The sequence below is a fragment of the Manacus candei genome, unplaced genomic scaffold (assembly GCF_025592945.1).
Source record: "Manacus candei isolate 608988 ecotype Guabito, Panama unplaced genomic scaffold, ASM2559294v1 h1tg000041l, whole genome shotgun sequence".
In the NCBI taxonomy this organism is placed as follows: Eukaryota; Metazoa; Chordata; class Aves; order Passeriformes; family Pipridae; genus Manacus; species Manacus candei.
The window spans coordinates 4,079,539-4,101,305 of NW_026138089.1; the positions used below are offsets into that span (position 1 = coordinate 4,079,539).

A 21,767-nucleotide genomic window follows, 5' to 3' on the forward strand; every position below is an offset into this window, starting at 1 on the left:
AAACTTCAGGGACACTTAAAAATTTCTTCAATTTCCTGACAAGAGAGCAAGTCCATTATCACTACACATATAGGACTGTTTATACTACTGACCACTTGGCAACAAATTGGCTTTACTTTTAATTAGATTTATTTGAGGTGCTGGAGTGACTCCAGAGAAGGGAAACAGAGCTGGTGAAGGGGCTGGAGCACAAGTCTGATGAGGAGCAACTGAGGGAGCTGAGGTTGTTTAGTCTGGAGAAAAAACAGGCTCAGGGGAGACCTTATTGCTCTCTACAACAACTTGAAAGGAGGGTGTAGAGAGGTGGGTGTTGGTCTCTTCTCCCATGTAACAAGTGACAGGGCAAGAGGAAATGGCCTTGAGTTGTGTCAGGGGAGGTTTAGATTGGATATTAGGAAAAATTTCTTCATAGAAAGGGTTGTAAGGCATTGGAACGGGCTGTCCAAGGAATGTTGGAGCCATCATCCCTGGAAGTGTTCAAAACGTGTGGGTAGGGCACCAGAGGACGTGGTTTAGTGTTGAACACGGTGGTGGCGCTGGGTTGACTGTTGGACTACTTGATCTCAAAGGTCTTTTCCATCCTTAATGACTCTATGATTTTATGATTTTCCTATTGTTTTTCTTTCTCATTCATGAATAATAAAAAGCTAAAAACACATTACAGTTTTTCCTATTTTTTTTTCAAAATGAAAATGCTACTTTTTGATGGGAGAGACCATAGTTTTCTGCTCATAGGTAATATTTCTAGTCAAAATTACATGTCAGTAGCATTAGCTTTAGGCTTACTTCTGTTAGTGAGCCTCACTTCATGGAGCTCAGCTTTAAGGGATAGTGCATGTGTTATTGCCAGACTAGTCCTATTCATATGACATCCATCATGCATGGCATATTTCATTGCCTGGATTATATGCAGTGTGTCTGAATGGTAGCCTCAAGTAACACATTTACAGTATATCCTTCTGTTCAACACAACTGTTCAGAGCTCTATCTATAAACTGTTTAGGAGCTCAATGTCTTGTAACCGTTCCTGTCCCTAAAAGCAGGAGTTCCCACTTCCAGTGTATTAGTGAAATGCAAGCATTTATTCACAAATCGTTCTCTGGACTGGTTTTATCAATTCTAAAGCACAGCTGAATCAATGAAATCTTCTCCCTTCATCTGGCTTTCAGTCAAGCTCACAATCACTTCTCCTGTGTGCCTTGAATGTTTAATTAGTAAACACTGCAGGAAAATATTTAACTACAAATAAAAACCCATCATTACTGCCATGTCATAAACACATAGGGAAATTCCAATTTAATTTTCTGAAATTGCTTGCTTACAGCACTAAATATGTGGCATTAAACTGACTTTGAGAAAATGCTGAGAAGCAATAAGATGCTGTTGGCCCTGTGCTGCTTCTGAAGGCTTTGCAAAGATGCTATCATGCAGCATTTCAGTCACGGCAGGAATGAACTGGAAGTTTCCTGAGCGGAGGTGGTGTGTAGGTAAAAGGTTGCTATAAAACCTTAAACCTCCCCTAAGGTCGTATTGCAAGCTGCTTGAAACAACAAATTTTAAGAATGTGTAACACAACATGCAATTGGTGTAAATACAAAAAGTGCTGCCTGACTAAGAAGACAGGGATATTAAAAAAAAAAACAAACCAAATGAAAAAGCTGAGATAGCTTTGAAAGAAGGAGAAGCAGTGGCTATCTATATGACCTCTTTTTAATCTTTACACTCTTTCTGCAGTTTCAGGTCCTAGTCATCTCTTCTATTCCCCCTTTGAACATCCTGTCTCCTCAGTTCCATTCTCTCTTCTTTCTCTTCTGTGATCATCCCTTAACATCTTTGCTGACTGGAGGCCTCCTTCTTCAATGCTCTTCCAATTATTTCCCCTCCATTAGCTTGGTTTTTCATTTGCTGCATGCTATTTCAGCCCTGCTTCTGTCTATAGGTCTTTGATACTTAATTCACCTTATTATCTGTCATTTATCTTGGCATCTTTGCCTGTTATTTAGAAATCAGTGGAGCTTTCTCCATCTTCCCATTCAAACTGCACAGTCATTTGCCCAACCTGTTCTGAATGAAGCACACTCTGTTCTCAGTGCCTCTTCCTCCCTTTTTCTTCTCCTAAACCATACTTTATTCTGTTTGATACAGTCATTTGCATCCCCTCCTGCTGCGAGTCCTTTGTATGATGTTCATTCCACCAGTTTCTGATTTCTCTGCTGTTTACAACTGCTTTTTCTTGCTCTGCCTGCATTGTTGCTGACTTCTTGACTGAATTAATTGTCAAAATGCATATACTGCTGTTGGGGTTTGGACTGTGTGACAGAGATCATGTTTAAGACCTAGTATCTCTTTTCTAGAAAACAGTCTTTTCAGGGTACATTACTCTCAAACCTTCTTTGTAGGAATACCTGGAGGCCCCCCTCTCCAAACCAAGTTATATCCTCACATCACTGCACTCAGAAAAGGGAGTTTCTACACAAAGAATTTATGGTCTAAATACTGAAAATAAAAGGGATCAGCAAAACATCAAAAGACTATTGCTCCTGTTTTACAGTGGCTGAGCTGAGAGTTTAATTCAGACCTTGTAAAACTTAGTTCAATTTCTTAATGTTTGGAATATTCTGTGACTTGGACCATCATCTTGCTGGTTCTCCAAGGAGTGAAACCAAACCTGAGCAGATGTGAAGATTTTCTCAGCACCTGCTGTGGTTACTCAGTGTCACATTTAAGGTGCTGCTGATTTTGATGACAGATGTATTGCAGACTTTACCGTGAAGTGCCATCACCCAGTAGAAACTGGTTCAAAGGAACTAAACCAGGCTGCTATTATTTCAGCTGTCCAGGAACCAAGTGATTGTATGTAATAATATGGTTAGTGCCTTTACTAGCAACTGTCTTCAGTTTTTCCAATCTTTTTATTTTTTATGTCAATGGGAAGTAAATCACAAACAGTCACAGATATAAACACAACTGTTAGTGTGCGGTAAGCAATGGTTCTGGTGTGCAATTTGGCTGTTTTTAAAGGACTTGATTTTCTGCTCTGTTCCATTGGAAAAATAAATCCTTTAGAGTGGGAATATTAAAAATGTACCCAGATTCAGTAGTCACTTTCCAGAATCTTGGCCTCATCTTTGTATGATGCATGTAATGCTTATTCACTGTAAAAACCTCTTTCTTCATAAATCAAATTATCCTTCAATGTGAATCCAGGTTTTTGCCTAACATCTCTAATGCCCTCAAGGGAGATAATGCATTAAGCAATACATTGTATGAAAGTATGTAACCTGGTATATATAAGCTGCAAATAATTCCTGGCCAGAAGTGTAGCCTTTCAAATAGTTGCCACAGCTGGCAAACTGAACATAATTAGGTAGGGAGTCATAATTCTATAAGCAGTCCTTGTCAATCATATCACCACAGTAATTTCTTTTAAAGACATGGAAAAAACCCCAAAACAAATATATTTGCTAGTCCCCAGCTGAATCAAGAGTAAGACACCCAGATGTCTTCCACCTCCTTTCCTTCCTCCCGGCTGCACAGGAATGGCTTGCTGAGAAATTCTCACTTTTTCATTTAAAAAACTTGCATTTACTGACAAAACAAAGGCAGGAAGATATTAATAACTCTACAACGTGGTTCTGGATATGTTAGTGAGAAGATGAAGTCAAGGTGGGGAGGTGGGAGAGGTGCCGGGAAAGGCAGGAGGTAGAAGAAATACAGGTTGTGAATTCAATGTCAAACTGGTAATTATAGGATCCTAGAATAGTTCAGGTTGGAAGGGACCTTAAAGATCATATAGTTCCAACACCCCTGCCATGGGCAGGGACACCTCCCACTAGACCAGGTTGCTCAGAGCCCCATCCAACCTGGCCTTGAACGCTTCCAGGGATGGGGCATCCACAGCTTCTCCAGGCAACCCGTTCCAGTGCCTCACTACACTCACAGTAAAGAATTCCTTCCTAATACATAATCTAAACCTGCCCTCTCTCAGCTTAAAGCCATTTCTTCTTGTCTTGTCACTTGTGAAAAGTCCCTCTCCAATGAATGAATGTGATGGTCTGCTATGACAGGGAAGATTTACTTCTAACTGGCTTTCCAGTCTTCTGTCTTGACCTTGGCAGAAAGACAGAGAAAAGGCTCGAGGACAGTTCTGTAGGTAAAAACATAATTATTTACAACCACAGCAGAGATGTGCAGTGTGGGAGGTGGAAAGGGACCATTTGAAGCCACACATCTAATTGAGGATGCCTGTCTTCAAGAATACATTTGGCTTATTTCTAAGCCTGTCCTAGGTAGGTTGATTTCTAAATCACTATCTTGATCATTAGTACTTTTAAGTATTACTGCTCACTTTTCTAACTCTTTTTATCGCAATTGTTACTTTAAAAAATAAGAAGAGATTGATAATTCCAGATAACTAGCATTTACAAGTTGTTCATCATCATGTTTCAGTGATCTTAATGACACATACATATATAAGAAGAGATATTCTGTTACTAGACTAAAATATTTTAAAATTGGGAATGATTCAGACCAATACTCACAATTTTTAGAACATGTCTTAAAACATTCTTTAGAGGATTGTGGTGTCCATGAATAAAGACCTTTTGTGTAAGGTAATTGGCCACAAACCAGTGTTTATTCATGCAAATCTTTTTTATTCATTAGTATGCTATGGACCAAAGAAAGAATAAGGCAGGAAAGAGTTGGTTCCCAAGAATAGGAACCAATACTCCTGGGTTTCTTGGGATTGCTCTGAGCAATCCTATTTATTAAAGTAGTCCTTCTGCAACATGGCTGTGGAGCAGGCTGTACCCAGGTTGTACCCAGGCTGTGTCTATAGTGTGTTTCACAGTGTGATTGCTCCTCAGATGGCTATCTGTGGTGGTATGTCTGTCTTTATTGATTGCAGAGAGAGGCTAAGGTGACTATACAAATGCCTAAAGCAAGTGACTCAAGCTAGGTGGGGTTGGATCCCTGAATTCCTCCCCTCGTAGCAGCACCCTGTTCAATCAACAAGCAGCCTTGAAAGCTTGTTACAGCCCAAAGCAAAAAAACCTTCCAAATTCCATTTGATTGCTACATCTTTATGCTTCAAGACAAAGTACCTTTTACAAGATGTGCTTGAAGAAGAATAGGGCTATGTCTTACACTACACAAGTAAGGAGCTTTGCAAAATGCGCTAACTACAACAAGGCAAACCCCTCGCTTCATTCTATAGATTGAAGCAACTGTTTTCCTACTTCAGCAAGTCCAGTTCTGTCAGTTCTTTAGGCTATGTCACCTTATTCTGCTATTACTTTAAGTCTTGATACTCCCCTCCTCATAGGGGCAAGATGTTTCCCACTAATGTCAGTGTAGCTAGATCATGTTTGTGGTGAATGAGGATGGAAGAAAGGAGTCCTTTATATTTTCATATTGATAACAGCCTTATTATTCGTGAGCATTTGGCTCTGTTTTCATGTGCATATTGTATTCAGGGTTTACTTCATGGACTCCATTTAATTTGGATCTGCAATTTCCTGGTATCAGGTCTAATGTCTGGCTGCAGTGTTAGCTTTCATAGGACAGCATTCCAAAGCCTGGGATGCACCAGTAGAAATTTCTGATTTCAGATGCCCAACTGACTAATAACTTAAGCTGTTTTTAAGACAGATGACTTTCCTTATGGCTACACAACAGCAAACAGCAAGCTTTTTTCAGCATCAAACTGATACAGCAAGGTCAAACATTTGGAGCAGTTGAAGAGGAGACAGCCCATTTCAAAGCTCCTTTGTTCATCAGCTTCCACTGCCAAAGCTGCACACTTCCTAGATTTTGAAGAAAGTTAAAGTTTTTTTAAACATTAAAAAGGGTTTTCAGCAAATACTGTAGAAAAGCAGAATAGCTATTCAAATATTAAAGCACTTTTATTCTTTAAAATAATTGTAGTTTTTTCCCCCAAAAGCTTAAAATTGACAGCATCTCTTTAATGTCCCTCTCCAGCAAGAAACCCCCTCATTCTTACGTGGTTTGTACACATCTGCAGAGGACACATCCCCACACAGACTGCTGCATGCTATTAATGGCCCTGGACTAAAAAGGCCCAACGACCAAGGCACAATCTTGGAAACTTTGTGGCTCTGTCCTGGAGATTTTAAGTAGGTCCTGGTCAAGACCTCACACTCACCTACAGTTTACATGAACTCTGTTTAGTGCTTCCCTAAACAGACACTGGATTGTATCCGGTCTGTTTCCCATCTGCTGTATCCTGCTCCCACCCCTGCACACAGCATTTTCAAAGACAAAACTAACCCCTGCTGCACTCTGTGGGATGCTGGATTTAAAAGTTCCACACTGAGACCAGGTGCTTAACTAAGCCTCTGGGGCAGGAGGAAGCACACGCGTCATTGCCAGACCCCGGGCTGGATGCTGTGCGTGAGCTCCTCTGCTGCAGCAGGGCTGGGCACGTGCACAAGACTTCAGGGCTATTTTGAGTAAAAGTCTGAGCTAGTTTTGGAGGCCTGTTGATCTCAGGCTAAGCAAGGTCCTAATAGTGGAGCTTAGTCAGGTGCACTGGTCTAAGTCCCTCCTTAGGACTGCAGGTCCCTTTCTGAGTCTGGCCCAGGCTGCTGCAGGTCACAGGGGGAAGGTGCAGCACAGCAGGATGGATCTCTGTCGCACTGGGTGGTCTCACATCCCAAGCCCATGCAGAGCTGCTGAACCATTTTTCTTCACTGTAAGTTCTGATTTATGGCTCTGACAGTGCCACTGCACTTTCCTTCACTGCAGCTATGGCCTGTATGTTTCACAGCTTTCTAAGGCCACCAACAGTTATTATTTTTATCTGAGCTGATGCTAATGCAGGCCAGAGGAAGTTAACCAAATGCTTACCAAATTAACATCTGTGTGTATACACAAACCCATGGCAGAAGAAAAGAGGTTTATTTTGCCTTTCAAATCACCTTTTTGATCTAGAAGAGTGTCTTCATTTAAGGGGCACTTTTTTCCCCCCACAATTTATTTACTTAATTTTAATTAATGAGAAAATTTTTTATTTTTTAAACCTGGATTTTCTGGATTCTTTTTGCTATTTTTCATTAGACTATGATAGGTTTCATTTCATGACTCCTTAATCAGCTACATTTGCTATCTCGATTTTTTTCCCAATGTTATTATGATGAACAAGTTCACCAAACCTGTACTCTTTGGTTTGCTGCAACCTTAATGTCTTCAGGTACATTGTACAGCTATAAAAATTTGTGCAAATAACTGCATTGCACTTGCATTTGACCTAGAATAGAGCACAAGAAACAAACTGGAGAATCACATATATGAGAACAGTGATTCATAAAGTTTAGTATCACATTTAGAATCACTTTGTTAAATGATACAGTTTAATTTTTACACCATCATTTGCACACACTAAAAGTGAACCCCTCTAAGTAACCCTGGACATGAAAGCTGAGAAGTTCTCTTCAGAATTGCTTATGGTATTTTCATGTCAAAATAAAAAAAATGTTAAAAAAAATGTGTTTTTCCTGGTTAGGTAAAGTCTCGAGTGAACAATAGGTTTCTGCATGTTTATGAAAAACTATAATTTGATAATATGCTGAAGTTTTCACAACTGTGACAGCAATATTTTAACCTCTGTTTTAACTTCTCATTCAGCTACATTTAATTGCAGAGGTCAGTTAGGTTAATTACCAAAGTGCTCTCCTTATGAGTAACTTTGAATATAAATGCTGGGAAAATAACCAGAGCCTTCATATATGACAAAATAATCTTATCTGCACTGGTTCCGTAAATGAAACAGTGAATTTTGGTTGTGAAAAGCATACTATACAAGTTTTGGTTTGCCCATTTTTTTTCCTTCAGCACTGCAACACATTGAGCATTCAAAGTGCCTCAAAGAACATTTCCAGGGAATAAATTCAATCATTTAATAAAGAGCAGTAAACAGTGGCAGTGAAGGAAAAAACCCCCCACGTTTGTTGGAATAACCAGTGGTAAGTACCCAGGAATTTGTGGTTTATAATGCATGTTCTTAATCTGTCTTTGTTGATTTCGCAGCGATGATAGAGATACAGGTGGTTTGGCCAAGTTTCTGCTAGTTATTCAAATTGCTGCAGGAATGAAAACAAAGCCAAGGGGCAAAACATTAAAAATGGATTGATTAACTTTTCTTAATAATTGCATCTCTAAGGTGAACTCATGCTGAAGGGGGAACATGGAAGCAGGAGGAGAAAAGTTCTGACCACATCAGACTAACTGAAAGTCAGGTTGGTCCTGGTCTTCATACGGGGAGAGGGATACAACTCTGGGTTCTAACCACCCTGAACTGCTTTCTAGGACAGGCTTTTTAATGCCTTTCTGATCTTACTAAATGGGGTGTTTTTACCAGTGAAGGAAGTTTGTTAGTTCTAGTTGCAGGTCAGCTCTATAAATGCTTTAAATGCTTCAGGGGAAAAAAAAAAAGTAGTAAAAATGCTTATTGTGGAGTTATTAATGATTCTGTAAATGAACAAACCACCTCTCCCTATCACACTCCTTCCCTCATTTTATCCCATTCCTAACTGTAAGTCTCACCATTTCTTTTCTCCTGCAAGCTAAAAAACAGTCAAATACACAATCGTCGTAGTTGGCCAAGATGATCACAGTCCCCTCACAAAGCCTTGTCTCCACCTGGTGCCTTCACAGCTAGAGACAGATGGAATTTTCCCTATAAGCCTTCCTTTTTCTTTCTGTAGGAAAGGCAGCAATACTCATTTCTGCTGCTTCCAGGCCTAAGGTCCAGAGTAGGAGGAGAATGCATGTAGTCTGCTAGCCTGACTTTTATAGAACAGCCTGTATCATGCTATTATGCATAAAAAGAAAAGATTAGATGTATTTTTATGTCAAATTCACTCAAAAAGCCTCATATTCTACTGTAATTCACAAGTCAAACAGAAAAAAAAAGCAAGGAAAGAAAAGGAGTCAGTGTGGCTTGATTTGTTGCCCACATATAAGCATCTGGTGTGATCAAAATGCCCTCAGGTGTCCTTCCAAGTATCCAGCTGCTGGTCCAGAATGTCTTTGATCTCCAGTTGGGCCTCACCCACATCTGCCAGCCCCATGTGTAGGTCTTAGAACCCTAAGACTTATCTACCAGGAGACAAAGGGAGACGAGTAGGGGATGAGTTTCAAAATGTTGTTTCAAGTCAGGTTATTAACCCAAGAACACCTTAGGATATCTCAGACCACACCAGAAGCCTGCGTGGGTAACTGAATCAAATTCAGCTGGCTTGGAGAAATTCACACTATAAAAAATTATCTGGTAATATTTTAATAGAGATCCTCACAGAGCTATGAAAAGGGAAAAAGATAGGAACTTTTGCAATGCAATAGCAAGTAAAAAAGATGACATTTAATAACAAAAAGAAAAAAAAAAGGAGAGAAAAAAATTATTCTTTTTGGTTTGAAAGATTCCTTTGAGGGGGAATGAAAAAGGATGTACAACCATGTGTTTTCAAGACTTTCAGAAGTGGTGGTTAGATAGTATTCAGCCACTAATATATTTGCAAAGAACTAAAAAGAGGTAGAATTAATCATGAACGTATAGAATATGACACATAATTGGTAAGAACATCCAATTCTATTTCAACAACACCAGAGCCTTAAAAGTATGAAAGTAAATACTAGACCCACATCTCTCTGAGGTAAAAAAAGGGAAAATTTTAGCAGAAGTCTCTGTGACTGGTGCTTATAAATGTTGTGCATTCTCCCAGCTTACTACCACAACATTAGAATCAAACCTTAAATTGTATTTCACTGGGTAGTTCACATCAAAAGGTCATAGAAATTCTTAAAAAAAAAGTTTAAGTGAGTTCAGTGCATACAGATCTACTGAAGATGTTTAGGAATGCTTCTGCTTCATGGTCCAAACTGGTATGATCAGAGGAAGAATTATATTAAGCTCATAAAAAGTTAACAGCAATAAGACTCATATATACAGTATTTCTTTTTAAATCTTATCCTCAATCTGTATTAGTGATTAAGGCAACATTCCTCAAGATGACATTAGGATATCATGGATTTTTTTCCATGATATCTACAGAACATACATAATCAGAATAAGGGATAATATTTTCAAAATCAACTGAAAAATCTCAGAACTCTCTTAGAAGCTTAAATGCTTCAGCAAAAAATTATGCTATTGTCTCTACCTTTCACATAGGTAAGAGGAAAAAAAAAAACCTGCAAAAAAAGTGCTTCACGCAAGTATTCAGAAAAATGCAAAAACTGCACAGTGACCTATGTGGGAAATCCTACCAGTGTGTCCCATCTGTGCTTTGTGCCCGTTCCTCATGGCCATCTTTTATCTGGGAACAAAGCCACGATTGCTGAAACAGTTCTGCTTGTATAAAGTAACAGCTTGTCCAGTAAGCAACAAAGGACAATTCTGTTCTCAGTACAAATAACCTGGCTGACTGTAGATGAGCTTCCTGAAGAAACAGATCAGTAACACTCCATTCTCAAATAAAGCTGAACTACCCAGTTACACTGTGCTAACCCAGTCCCAGGTGCACCTGGATACTGAAAGGAACTTGTTCAGAACTAGCCAGGATATGTGCCCAGCTCTGGCCTGTATATACAAATCAAAGGTTGTGATACATAACATCACCTTCATGTCATTTGAAGATCTGACGTTTTAAGTCCTTCACATAGGACTGGCCAGAAGAGTGGTTTCACTTACCTTCACTGTGGTATCCTGTGTCAAATATTGCAACTCTTACTGTGATAAGCTGGTAAATAAGGGGAAGTAAAGTGACAGTTATTATTTATTTTAGGAGGTGATCAGATACTGAAAAGGACAGTGTACCTTGGGGTGCCTTGTCAGTACCCAGAGAGAGAATATGAATTACAAATGAAGAGAATGAGAATATATGAGAGAATATGGCAATTGCCACAAATAAGGGATTATGTCACTCTACCTTATTTTTAAAAACAGATTTAAGCACACTAATAATCAAACAATGAATTTATTTGCAGGATACATTTATCATACATAGAAAACAATACTTATTGTTTGGTTGATTAAATAGAGAAAAAAAGCAAAACAAAACCACAATACATTAGTCAGTGTTCCATATATTTGTTAGCTGACATTTTAAAAATGAAGCTTTCTTTTTTTTTCCCTTTTTTTTAAAAAAAACATGATCATGAACAATGCATAGTGGGAACAAAGGGTCTAGAAATCTAACATTCCACAGCTGTGAGTCAGTGTGAAAAAGAAGGCTATGTAGAGGAAAAAAACTCCACAGTGAATTTCAAAACAATACATATTCCACTGACAGGCTTCAGATAAGACCATCTGAGTATATGAAATCTAAAAGCAAAGTTATGTAAGGAAAGAGGAATTTAAAATATTAACAAATGACTTGGGAAGGAAGGAAATAGATTTTTCTAGTGATGGCTTGGAAATAACCTCCAACCTTTCAAACTAATATCAACAAAGGTCAATTACGCTATGATGCTGCAGAAACCATCCCAAGACGAACATCTAGAGGTGAGAAAGATCCAGGTCAGTTTTACAAAATGATCTACAACTACTCATACTACTTATTCAGCACATATTTATCGATGGAAAGACACAGTGTTAAAAAGTTTCATCATCAGTCACTGAATGATGCAGTGAAGGGCTGGAAAACTGTACCTTTGTGCTCTGAAATGTTAATTACAAGTTCTTTTCAGGTTTCATGACAATGTAAATGGAATGAATGGAATTGCAGTGTCATATCCTGCTCTTTGTTCCCGTCCTTTCACACTGGGCCAGCAGTGGGAAGGTTTCATAAAGCTGCCATAAACTGAAGTTCTTCACTGCCCTTAATCACTGCCATCTGCTCTTCACATGATGGTGGTGGTGGAGTCCAAGAAACAGGAGTCACAGAGCTGCCCTTTCCTGGCAGTCCCTTGTACAATGCTTCCCAAATGCTGCATTAATACAGGGAATATACCCCAGGTAACTCTGTCATATTAAATAACTAATCTATATAAAGCATTACATGAAATTCAGGATGAAGAGGATATAAAATACTTACTAATATTGGATCTTACCTGTGTTAAAATTCAGATTCCTTACTCACAAGAGTACAAGAACAAAGCTGAGGCAAGAATAGTTGTGGAAATTGGTCTGAATGCAGATGTACAGAATGCATATTTTACAAATAACTATATCTGGAGTTTAACTCACATCTTTTTAAAACAATTAAATACAGACTAGGCTACATAAACCTTTATAACCCTGCTTCATCTGTCATAAATGCCACAAATTCAGATCTTTCATATAGAAGACAATATACTAATTTATTTTAAAAATATTTCCTACAGGTCAGTCTTTGCTGTCATGTAAAATGTATATGAAACTATTGGGAAAACTGGGATTGTTGATGTGCTAAACTGAACAAAAATATATCCTTACTCAAAGAAAGCTGAAACACCCTGACTGCTATGGGGAGGTCTGTCCTGAAAACTTTATTTCTTCAGTATACTCTACACAGTCTTGCTTATCCCAGTTATCATTCAGAACAGCACAAACAGCAGCATTAAGAGAGTGATGGATTCCAAGGTTGACCTCTTTTAGTTGCCCTGAAAAATCTGTGTTTACCATGCTTGTAGCTGAGGCTTCGCAGAAACTAAGAAACATAAACATCAACTGAACAAAACTCATGCAGCTGTTACATCCCCATCACTTATCATCTGTTAACAAAGTTAAGATCAGTTATGGGAGAACAACATAGTTTGTATTTTAAAATCCAGAGAAAGCCACAGAGAGAATTAATAGAGAGAAGGAAAAAGAAAAACAAAGGCCTACATTGCAGAATATGGAGGACTGTTGTAAGTTACCCCTAAAAAAGTACTAATACATCCTGCAGCTGTATATGTATCTGCTATAAAAATGTATGTATATATACACATACATATCCACAAATGCAGAACCATCCCTGGAAAAAGTAACTGTCGATATAGTTGGTTGTTTCATTCTAAATAAAAAGGATGAGTTAACAAATTTTCCACTGTGGTTCATAATTTGAGCTAACTAATCTGCAAGTTTGTCTATACTTTTTCTAGTGAAGCCTCTTTCATTTAACTTGTACAGAAGCAAGCTGGTTCAAATTTCCTAATTAGCAAAGAGCACGTAACATCCCCCATGCTAAGAAGTTTGCCATTTTCACGTTGTATTTTGCATTATCAGAACATGCTATGTAAATCTTTGCTGATATAAAAAAAATCTCATAAAAAACAAAGCAGAACAGTGATAATAATGATGGAATTTTTCTGGCAATTTTCATGTAAAAGATACATATAACATTTCTGAATATTAGACATTACTTTTTCCATCTGATACAGATTTAAAATGCATAGTATATACATAAATAGTAGTAGCCATCCAATCTTTAGGAGTGCTCTGTTCTATAGTCCAGTCAATATGCCATATAATTACATTGATGGATTTTGTACTGAAGATTCTGAGGGGCTAATTAGAATAAGAAGTGGAAAGATTTCATTTTAAGGAAAGGCTTCCTTTCTATTTTTACAAACACAAAGAAACATCACAAATACTCCAGAGTAAAAATCCAACACACAGAAATCACTGTGTCCTTTTGTGCTAAATAAACAACCAAAACCCCAGGAAAAATCCTCCCAATAACTGTATGCATGGCACATGCTTATGAGAATGTAATCCCTATGTTAGGATTACAGGAGAATGAAATGGGTCCACTGAACAACTTTTTCTCCAGACAGAGGTCCAACTTAAGTACTACCTTTGTCTACAGGTAATTTAAGATGTGCTGGGTCACCATTCATGCCCAGTTTGCTTGAAGTCTTGATTCAAAGCACCTAAATCGACCCTTATTCAGTAGAGTTCCAGATTGTGGAGAAATGGACTCATGAATTATTTTTAAACACTTCCAGTAGTCTCTCTTCCAGCATACCAGTGTGTCTGTTTTGCTAAAACCATGACCAATGTCTTCTCCACCCTCTTCTTGATCTTGAGGGCAGACACAGACTGAAGTTCTACTTTACATAATCACCGAAAGTCACAGTTATACTAAGTAAACTGGATTTAATTTCCTTTGATAAGACTTCATGGTTTTGGTGGCACACTAAATAACCAGGAACAACCTGCTGGCCTCATTATAGCAGATGTAATTTGTGTATGTTAATTCAGAAACTTTTTTTAAAATCTGTTGCCTACATCTGCATGAGAAGCACTATGCTAAAAGATTGTCACAAGCCATTGTAGTCATACATATAAAGTATCAAACGTCACGTTTTGAAAGTAAATATCCTGTCTTACTAAATTCCATTAAAACTCCTAAGTGCAAATTAATTTTTTGCACTGTAGCTTGGACAAGACACAGAGCCACTGAAAGGAAGAGCTCAGATCAGTAAGCAGTCACTTATGTGAGAGAGCAGGCCTCTAGAACAGAACCTCAGAGCCAGGCTTTGTGCAAAGACCAGGCTGCTCCTATTCTGTTCATGGAGAGAAATGGCAGAGTGGCCCATCAGAACTGCTCCCCTGAAACCTCTGTATGTTTCCAGGAGTGATTACAAGTTAGACTTTCAGGGCATAGTTTGTTTTACCCTTTCTTGCACTTTGTGTGACTTTTAACAGTCCCCCCAAAGGGACCAACTCACACTGGATTGACTGGAGGATTTACTCTTTCTTACCAGGATCTGTGCCTATATGCCTGGGCTGAAATGATTGAAAATGGGCAGCACAGGCCTGCCACCCCACAGAGGTGAACTTCAAGAGGTCCACTCAGCCTGTGACAGCGCTGGAGAGGTGAGTAAACTAGCCAGCAACAAATAAACACATAGGGTCTCACTACTCCTTCTATCATCTTAAGAAAGGAGTACATCTTAATTAAGTGTGAAAGGAACTGTGCAAAAATACACATCGGTGGGCAAATGCAAACATCAGTGATGAATCCAAGCAGTAGCACCTGGAACTGGGCTCAGCCCCATTCATAAAATTACCCAGGCTTTTACCTCTAGTGCCAAAAAAATGTATTTGACCTGGTCATGAACGTTTCAGTACTCCCTGCAGGCCAGTATCCATGAGCTTGTGTTCCACTTCAGTTGGTGAAGGAAGGGCCATTTCTGTAAAGGAAGTCTGGGCTGCAGCAGCTCCTACGGGGAGCACTGTACGAGGCAGAAGTTGCAGCATATTTTTCAAAAACTTCATATTTCAAATATTTAGGCTCCCAAACTGGAGCATTTTTGTTTAAATATCAGCCTATATTGAGACAAGCCTCTGACTGAACCTGATTTATAGACTAGGTAATATATCATAAGAGGACATGACAGTCAATATATAATCCTACTGGGTACAAAATATTACAGACTTAAAGAGCTTCAAAGTATGTCAGACATACTTCAATCAGCAAAATACTAACTGTTCTTCCACTGTTCATTTAAGAACAAGGATATTTCATGTATTCATTTCATTTCATGTATTCATTTCAGAAAGCAAAGCAAAATGTTTAAATTGTTCAATTCACAATCATATTCTTCCTCTAAATAATTCTGATCCAAGACCAGCTTCAACTAAATATCTTTGTTAACTATTTTTGAACAGAATGAATCCTACCAAAGGAAAACAACCCTTTGAAATAGAGAAAGCCATCAGTGAGTTACTGTACATATTACATGCATAGCATCAGAAGATAGACATCATAAAAACAACAGGTTTCACTTTTAACTGTAAACAGGTAGAATACAGGATTCTTTTCTGAGTAAAACAACACAAACATTACATATCACTTAGGAAAAATTGTGCACAGTATACTTCAGCACTCAGAAACTAAATTTCTGTTATCTTGTAGCTATTGCTGACAAATATTGCCTTTAAAAAAACTTCAGCTGAACTGAATGTGTTAAGAAACAGATGTGTGGCTTTGTTATCCTCCCACATGCTTCATTTTTAGCAGACACTGGAACTTCTCATCTACATCCTGAGGACAACATTCCTCCAGTCATTTTGGCCAGCTGAAAAGGAAAGCCACTAACCCATATTGCCACTGTCTCCCCATTAACACATGGTAAGCATTTGCTTAGCTTTTCACCATTTTGAGATCAGACTTTAGGGCTTCTTAGAATCCAGTCTGGTAGAATATCAGATTAAAAAAAAACCAAAACAAGACAGTCAAGACTACACTGACTGACAAATGATCAGAGCCCACAGAGATTTTCTGACAATTATTCAAATTATAAAGCTGGAATTTTTTTTTTCTCCCACTTTACAAATGTTTGAGGCCAAATAATTCCCTTATTTTGAGACCTAAATTAATGAAGTCTAACTTTTTCCTGTGAAACTTTACAATTTCTCCAAAATTATTACAGTTTTTAAAGAGGAAATAAAAAGGTTCTTAGTTCTATTAGATTTCTCATGACCACAGGCAGGATGTTGTACAGTTTTAAATTAAAACAGCAGCCACCAGTGAGTGTTCTTTCTGTATCATTTTAAGGGAATTATTTCAGTCTCAGTACAGGACAAGTTTTAAAAGGCAATGGATTCATTATTTCTGTGTACTTTGAGAACTGATGGAATTGTATCCAATGTTCTATCGTGCTGTCACCATCCAAAGTCCCAGTGCAACATTGGCAGCCAAAAGTGCACTACCAGCAAGCAAAATTAAAAAACCAACAAGTTCTCTGTTTTGTTTTTCTACAATGAGGGAACTCAGTGTGGCTTCCAAGAACGAATTTAATATCCACTGACCATCCAAAGCGAAGCAGGGTACAGCATTGATAACTGCCAGTGCTCCTGATAGTGAAATTAGATATCTGGTTGACTTTAGTTAAGGTTCATGAATAATATTCAAGCAAATGTAAAAAAAATATAAATATATATATATATAAAGCATATATAACCATATTATTTCTAGTATGCAGAGAGAAACATATGAGGGTTATTTTTTTTAGCTGCCATTCCGTTTCACAGAAATTATATGAGTAAAATATGAGCTTTACACCATAACATACCTGCTCAGAGAATTGCCTCTGCAGATCTTTATTTTTTTTAAGTGCTAGGTTGGCATATTTAGACAACCTGCACTCTTCACAACTTGAATAAAAACAGGAGACAGTGAAACCACACTTGATGTTGCCCATCTTCCTCCCTTGCTTTATGTGGTTTTGGAGGAAGATTACAGCTCTGACACCATGCCTGAAGTAAGAAGGTATTCTAGACCTATGACCCAAGTATGAAATCATGATTAGGAATATTTTCCAAAACACTCCCTAGTAAATGACTAGAATATAATTGGAAATCTGGCCTATCTCTCCTACTTACCTGTTAGCCAGAAAAGCTGAGTGGATTTCTGTACGTGTGTGTGCACGTGAGAATGAGGCACGGGTAGACAATTTTTATTGTTGGTAAAGGCTTCCTAACTGCAATACCCACCTTCATCTTAAATGGCCAGGCAAGAAGACATATGATTCAGAAAGCATCTGGGGCAGCGTGAACCTTGTATGTTCCCAGAAAAGGGGAGATTATGTTTATCTTTACTCTAGTTCTATGGACTACACTGAACTATACAGTTTAATTATTCTATAGTCATGTATAAACATTTCAGTTTCTAAGGTAAGAGTTCTTAGATTAGCTATATTCAAACCTACTAAGCTTTGTACATGTGTATATGTATCCTCTCGTTCATTAACAAGAATGTATAAACTGAACTATCCTGCTTTTTGAATATGCTTTGTTTTTCTGTTGAAGAAAAAATTAAAAAGAACCATACCCTGTTATTTAGTTCAGTCTAATGACACAAAAATGGTAAAACTCTGACATACCAAAGCTAGCAAGAACATCTTATTTGTCCTGCTGTAAATTCAGACTTACTTTCACCTTCTGGTCACATTTGTTAAGGCTCACCCTCAAGAGTTAAAAAAAGCACTGACGAGAAATATATTGTTAAGCGCAGCAAAGTGAGAGATTTCATTTTGAGCTTGGCACATGGACAATAATCAATGGAGAGATGAGATAAAGATGTCAAAACTCTACAGAAATATTTCAGAGCATCCTGTCTAAAATGATATCCAACTGAAATTTTGCTAGGTCACTAAATTCTGAACAATTCTCTTCTTGCCTTAAAAGAACAAACATACTTTAAAGGATACTTGCAAAACGTCTCTATCACCACAGGCAGATCGATGCTTAGAAAGTTTTGTCGTGGTACAAAACTGCTGAGACTTACTGAAATGAAAATATAAAGACACACAAAGCATGAAAAGTAATTCCAGGGTTATAACATTACGAATTTTAGCTTATAATTTTGCAGACACATCAGATGTGAAATGACCTTCTTCAAAGAGGAATAACCAGTCTAAATATGGGTTTGGTTGTTTTTTTTTTTGTTTTCACAAGAGTGCAGCCATTAAATCTTTCTTAAACATATCATAGTAAAGTCATAGTAAAGTCACTATCATAGTAAAGTCACTCCACAAAATACAATTAGTATTTCAGCAAAACTAGATCTAAAATACATATTTTCAGAGGCAACTGTACATCTATAGTCATAAAGACTCCTTTGTGTAATTTCAGTTCTTTTCAAAGAAAGATATTATAGCTACCAGACTTTTTCAACATATGCAGTACACATGTATACTGCGGGTGCACATGTGTATTTTCTCTAAAGGCCAGAAAATTCTTCTCTTGCAGTACCTGGAGAAGCTCCCCCTGACCTGAGGTTGAGCTCATGGTATACAGGAGCGGGGCAGATGGGGAGCAGAATTCTGGAGTCCCTCTGAGAAAGCCAAGGCTACGAGGTGAAGCACAGCTGTACTGCACAACACCAGTTAGCCAGTACATAAGTAGCTTATCTTCTGTGCTCAGATGATAAGTGACTCCAAGATATAACTTAATGCAACTTAAACACCCGAGACATGGAACTCGGCATCCTTCCTATAAACAGTGATGTGAAAATTGCAACGTCAAGCACAACATGATCTTGAAATACTTTGTTACTGTACACACTGTTCTTTGAAGGTGTACGTGAACCTTCAGTTTACTGTATGTCAAATGTTTCTTGAGAGGTTCTTCAAAGAAAAGTGAGGTAACTTGAGACCTGCCAGAGTACACCTTGTTAGTACAGGGATGCTCCATTCAGGTTCTCTCATAAAAAGTCTTGTTACAGTCTTTCAAAGTAAACAGCAGTCTGAGTCTGTCAGCATCAGGGATCATTTAGAAACCTTAGTTCTATGACAGCTGGAAGTAAGACACCTTTCCTATACAAGGAAAGTAGAACGGAGTCTTATCCCCAGAAGGAAGGGTTTAAGGTAAATTAAGGCAGAGAGAAAATCACCTTGAGAATAAACTTGAACAGTACCAACAATAGTCCTTCTGTCCCTAAGGAACGACTTTGGATGTGAATTTTCCCTACCTACTTGGGAAAAAGTTATAGCCATAAGAAATACCACCTCCACAGAGATATGCAAAAGCAAGAGTTCAAATCCCAAACAATACAAACATCCCTTGGGAAAGAAACAATTTAACCCACCCTTACAGAAATTTTAAAAGCATAGGCTAAGAGAAAACTGGGAACATAACATACCAAAAATGTTATTCAAACTCAGAAATGTTGCTAACTATATCTTAGTTAAGAGTAGATCAGATTTCTTCAAGTTCAATAAAGAATTCAAGGACACAGAAACAAAGGTGAGGGAAAGTAGTTCCAAAGGCACATAAGGCAGAGAACTGGTCCATTCAGTCACATAAAGACATTTTCTTCTTTTAACAGATGCCCTTGTAAATCCAGCCAGCAAGCATACTATGGGGATGGAGAGATATATATAACAAGGAGTCCCAAAAAAAGAATGGTTTGGTGTGGCAACAAGCAGAGAACTTTCCATTACCAAAACTGCCGCTGTGCTTAAAAGTCATGTTGCCTCTTCCAGCTTAAGACCAATCTTTGATTTAGAGAAAATAAATCTGTTGGACTACTGAGGAGAGAACAAAACAGACAGAAATCCAGGACACCACCCAGCTCAGAAAGTCAGAGGCATCCAAGTCAATCACAGTATCATAGAATGGTTTGGGTTGGAAGGGAGCTTAAAAGATCACCTAGTTCCAACCTCCCTGGCATAGGCAGAAACACCTTCACTAGACCAGGCTGCTGAAAGCCCCATCCAACCTGGCCTTGAATATTACCAAGGATGGGGCATCCACCACTTCAATGGGCAACCTATGTTCCAGTGCCTTCCTTCTTCCTTGTATCTAATCATTTCTAGAAGAAAACCTGTATGACAAGCCACTGATTATCAGAGATACCGCTAAGAAGTTCTTTGAAACATTCTGTATTTAGTATCAGCCACTACAGTAAAAAAAACAGCTGAACAACAAAAAAAAAAAAAAAAAAAAAAAAAAGAAAAAAAAAGAAAAAAAAAATTTTCCTTGACATCTAGTCTACACACAAATTAACTCAACTAAATGCAAGATTTTATTAAAATACTTATTTAGCCTTATTTTAAAAGTTACACTTGTTAACCAGGAAGACACTATAACCTTCTGCAGCTTGATACTGGAGGTTGCCCTGAAGCAGGTGCAGGACCTTGTAGTGGGTCTTATTGAACCTCATGAGGTTCCCATGGGTTCTCCTTCTTGAACTTGTCCAGGTCCCTCTGGATGGCTTCCCATCCTTTGGGTGTGTCAACTGCACCACTCAGCTTGACATTGTCTGCAAACCTGTTGAAGGTGTAATTAATCCTGCTGTGCGGGGCCTGCATCTCAGCCCTTGGACAGAGCTGCCCTATGGGATGTGTTCCCCTAGCTGGGAGGGCAGCTCCCCACACAGCCCTGCCCCAGCTCTGCGGTCATTCTAGGGCCATGAGGTCACAGAGCCCCACGGTGCTGCACTGGGACAAAGAAACGACTGCTCAGCCCCTTTCTTGACAGCAGCAGCAGCGACAGCAACAGCAGTAGCAGCGGGTGTGAGGGGGACCATGGTCCTTGTCCACCACCTCCTCCTCCTCATCCTCCTGACTACTCTGCATGCCAGGGCTGCTCAGGCTGCTACAGGGCAACTGCAGGAAGCAGGTCAGCTGGTGGCACCAGTGCAGCCTTTCATGGGCCAGTGAGGTCTTCTTACCAAGGAACATGGATGTTGGGTTTTTCTTCCAGTGCTTTACTGAGGGTTTTCTCTGTGTGAGCACTCTCCTGGTAAGAGAGTCTCAAGGGTCCATCTGCTCCTCCAGGGTGTTGCACATCGCCTTAAAGGAGTATTGCACTGCCAGCTCAGAGGTCGCCAGGTCCTCCTCTGCAGCTTTGGCAATCTAATGACATCAGGCTCTCACATTTTTACCTGACCCCCTTCCAGTGCTTCTGTTCACAAAGGCAGAAGACCCTAATATGCAATGGAAACATTTCTTTGTGCTTGCTCCTAGCTGATTCTCTAAAAGAGTCTCTGGAAGCTTGGCAGAAAGATGGTTTGGAGCCCTTAGAGCCTGCAGGTAGATTCTCAATGTCCCTTTCTTTGAAAGAATAATGATCAGCAATGTGTCAAGAGTTTATTAATGAGCAATTTTCCTTAAGATGCCGAGGTTGGTGGTTTGCTGAAATCTTTGCCAGTTCGAGTCCTTAAGCAAAAGCGTGAGCCCACAGGTAAGTTAGTTGGAGGAAGTAGCATTTACCTTTTAATCTTCCTTCCATGTGAAATGCAAGTTGCTCCTTCCATAGCCAATGCCAGCCACTGGCATGGCCAGGTACTTGCTGTCCTGTGGTCAGCTGGTGTCAGCCATCAGGATGG

At 38.8% G+C, this 21,767-nt stretch overlaps 1 protein-coding gene across 3 annotated transcripts in view; it reads right to left on the reverse strand.

Moving 5' to 3' along the window:
• Nucleotides 1–13,943: 13,943 nt before the first annotated feature.
• The window catches only part of MBTPS2 (membrane bound transcription factor peptidase, site 2), a 37,680-nt gene continuing 29,856 nt past the window's right edge, over nucleotides 13,944–21,767 (reverse strand). Inside the window, exons 10-12 of one of the 3 annotated variants that reach the window (XM_051794884.1) lie at nucleotides 18,145–18,220; nucleotides 16,745–16,809; nucleotides 13,944–15,123 (exon numbers count right to left, since the gene is read on the reverse strand). In XM_051794884.1, the coding sequence (XP_051650844.1) occupies nucleotides 15,044–15,123; nucleotides 16,745–16,809; nucleotides 18,145–18,220 (221 nt within the window). In that variant the 3' untranslated portion in view covers nucleotides 13,944–15,043. Of the gene's footprint in view, nucleotides 16,810–18,144; nucleotides 18,221–21,767 lie in introns of all 3 variants that reach the window. The other 2 variants (XM_051794883.1, XR_007905798.1) reach the window with 2 other exon arrangements.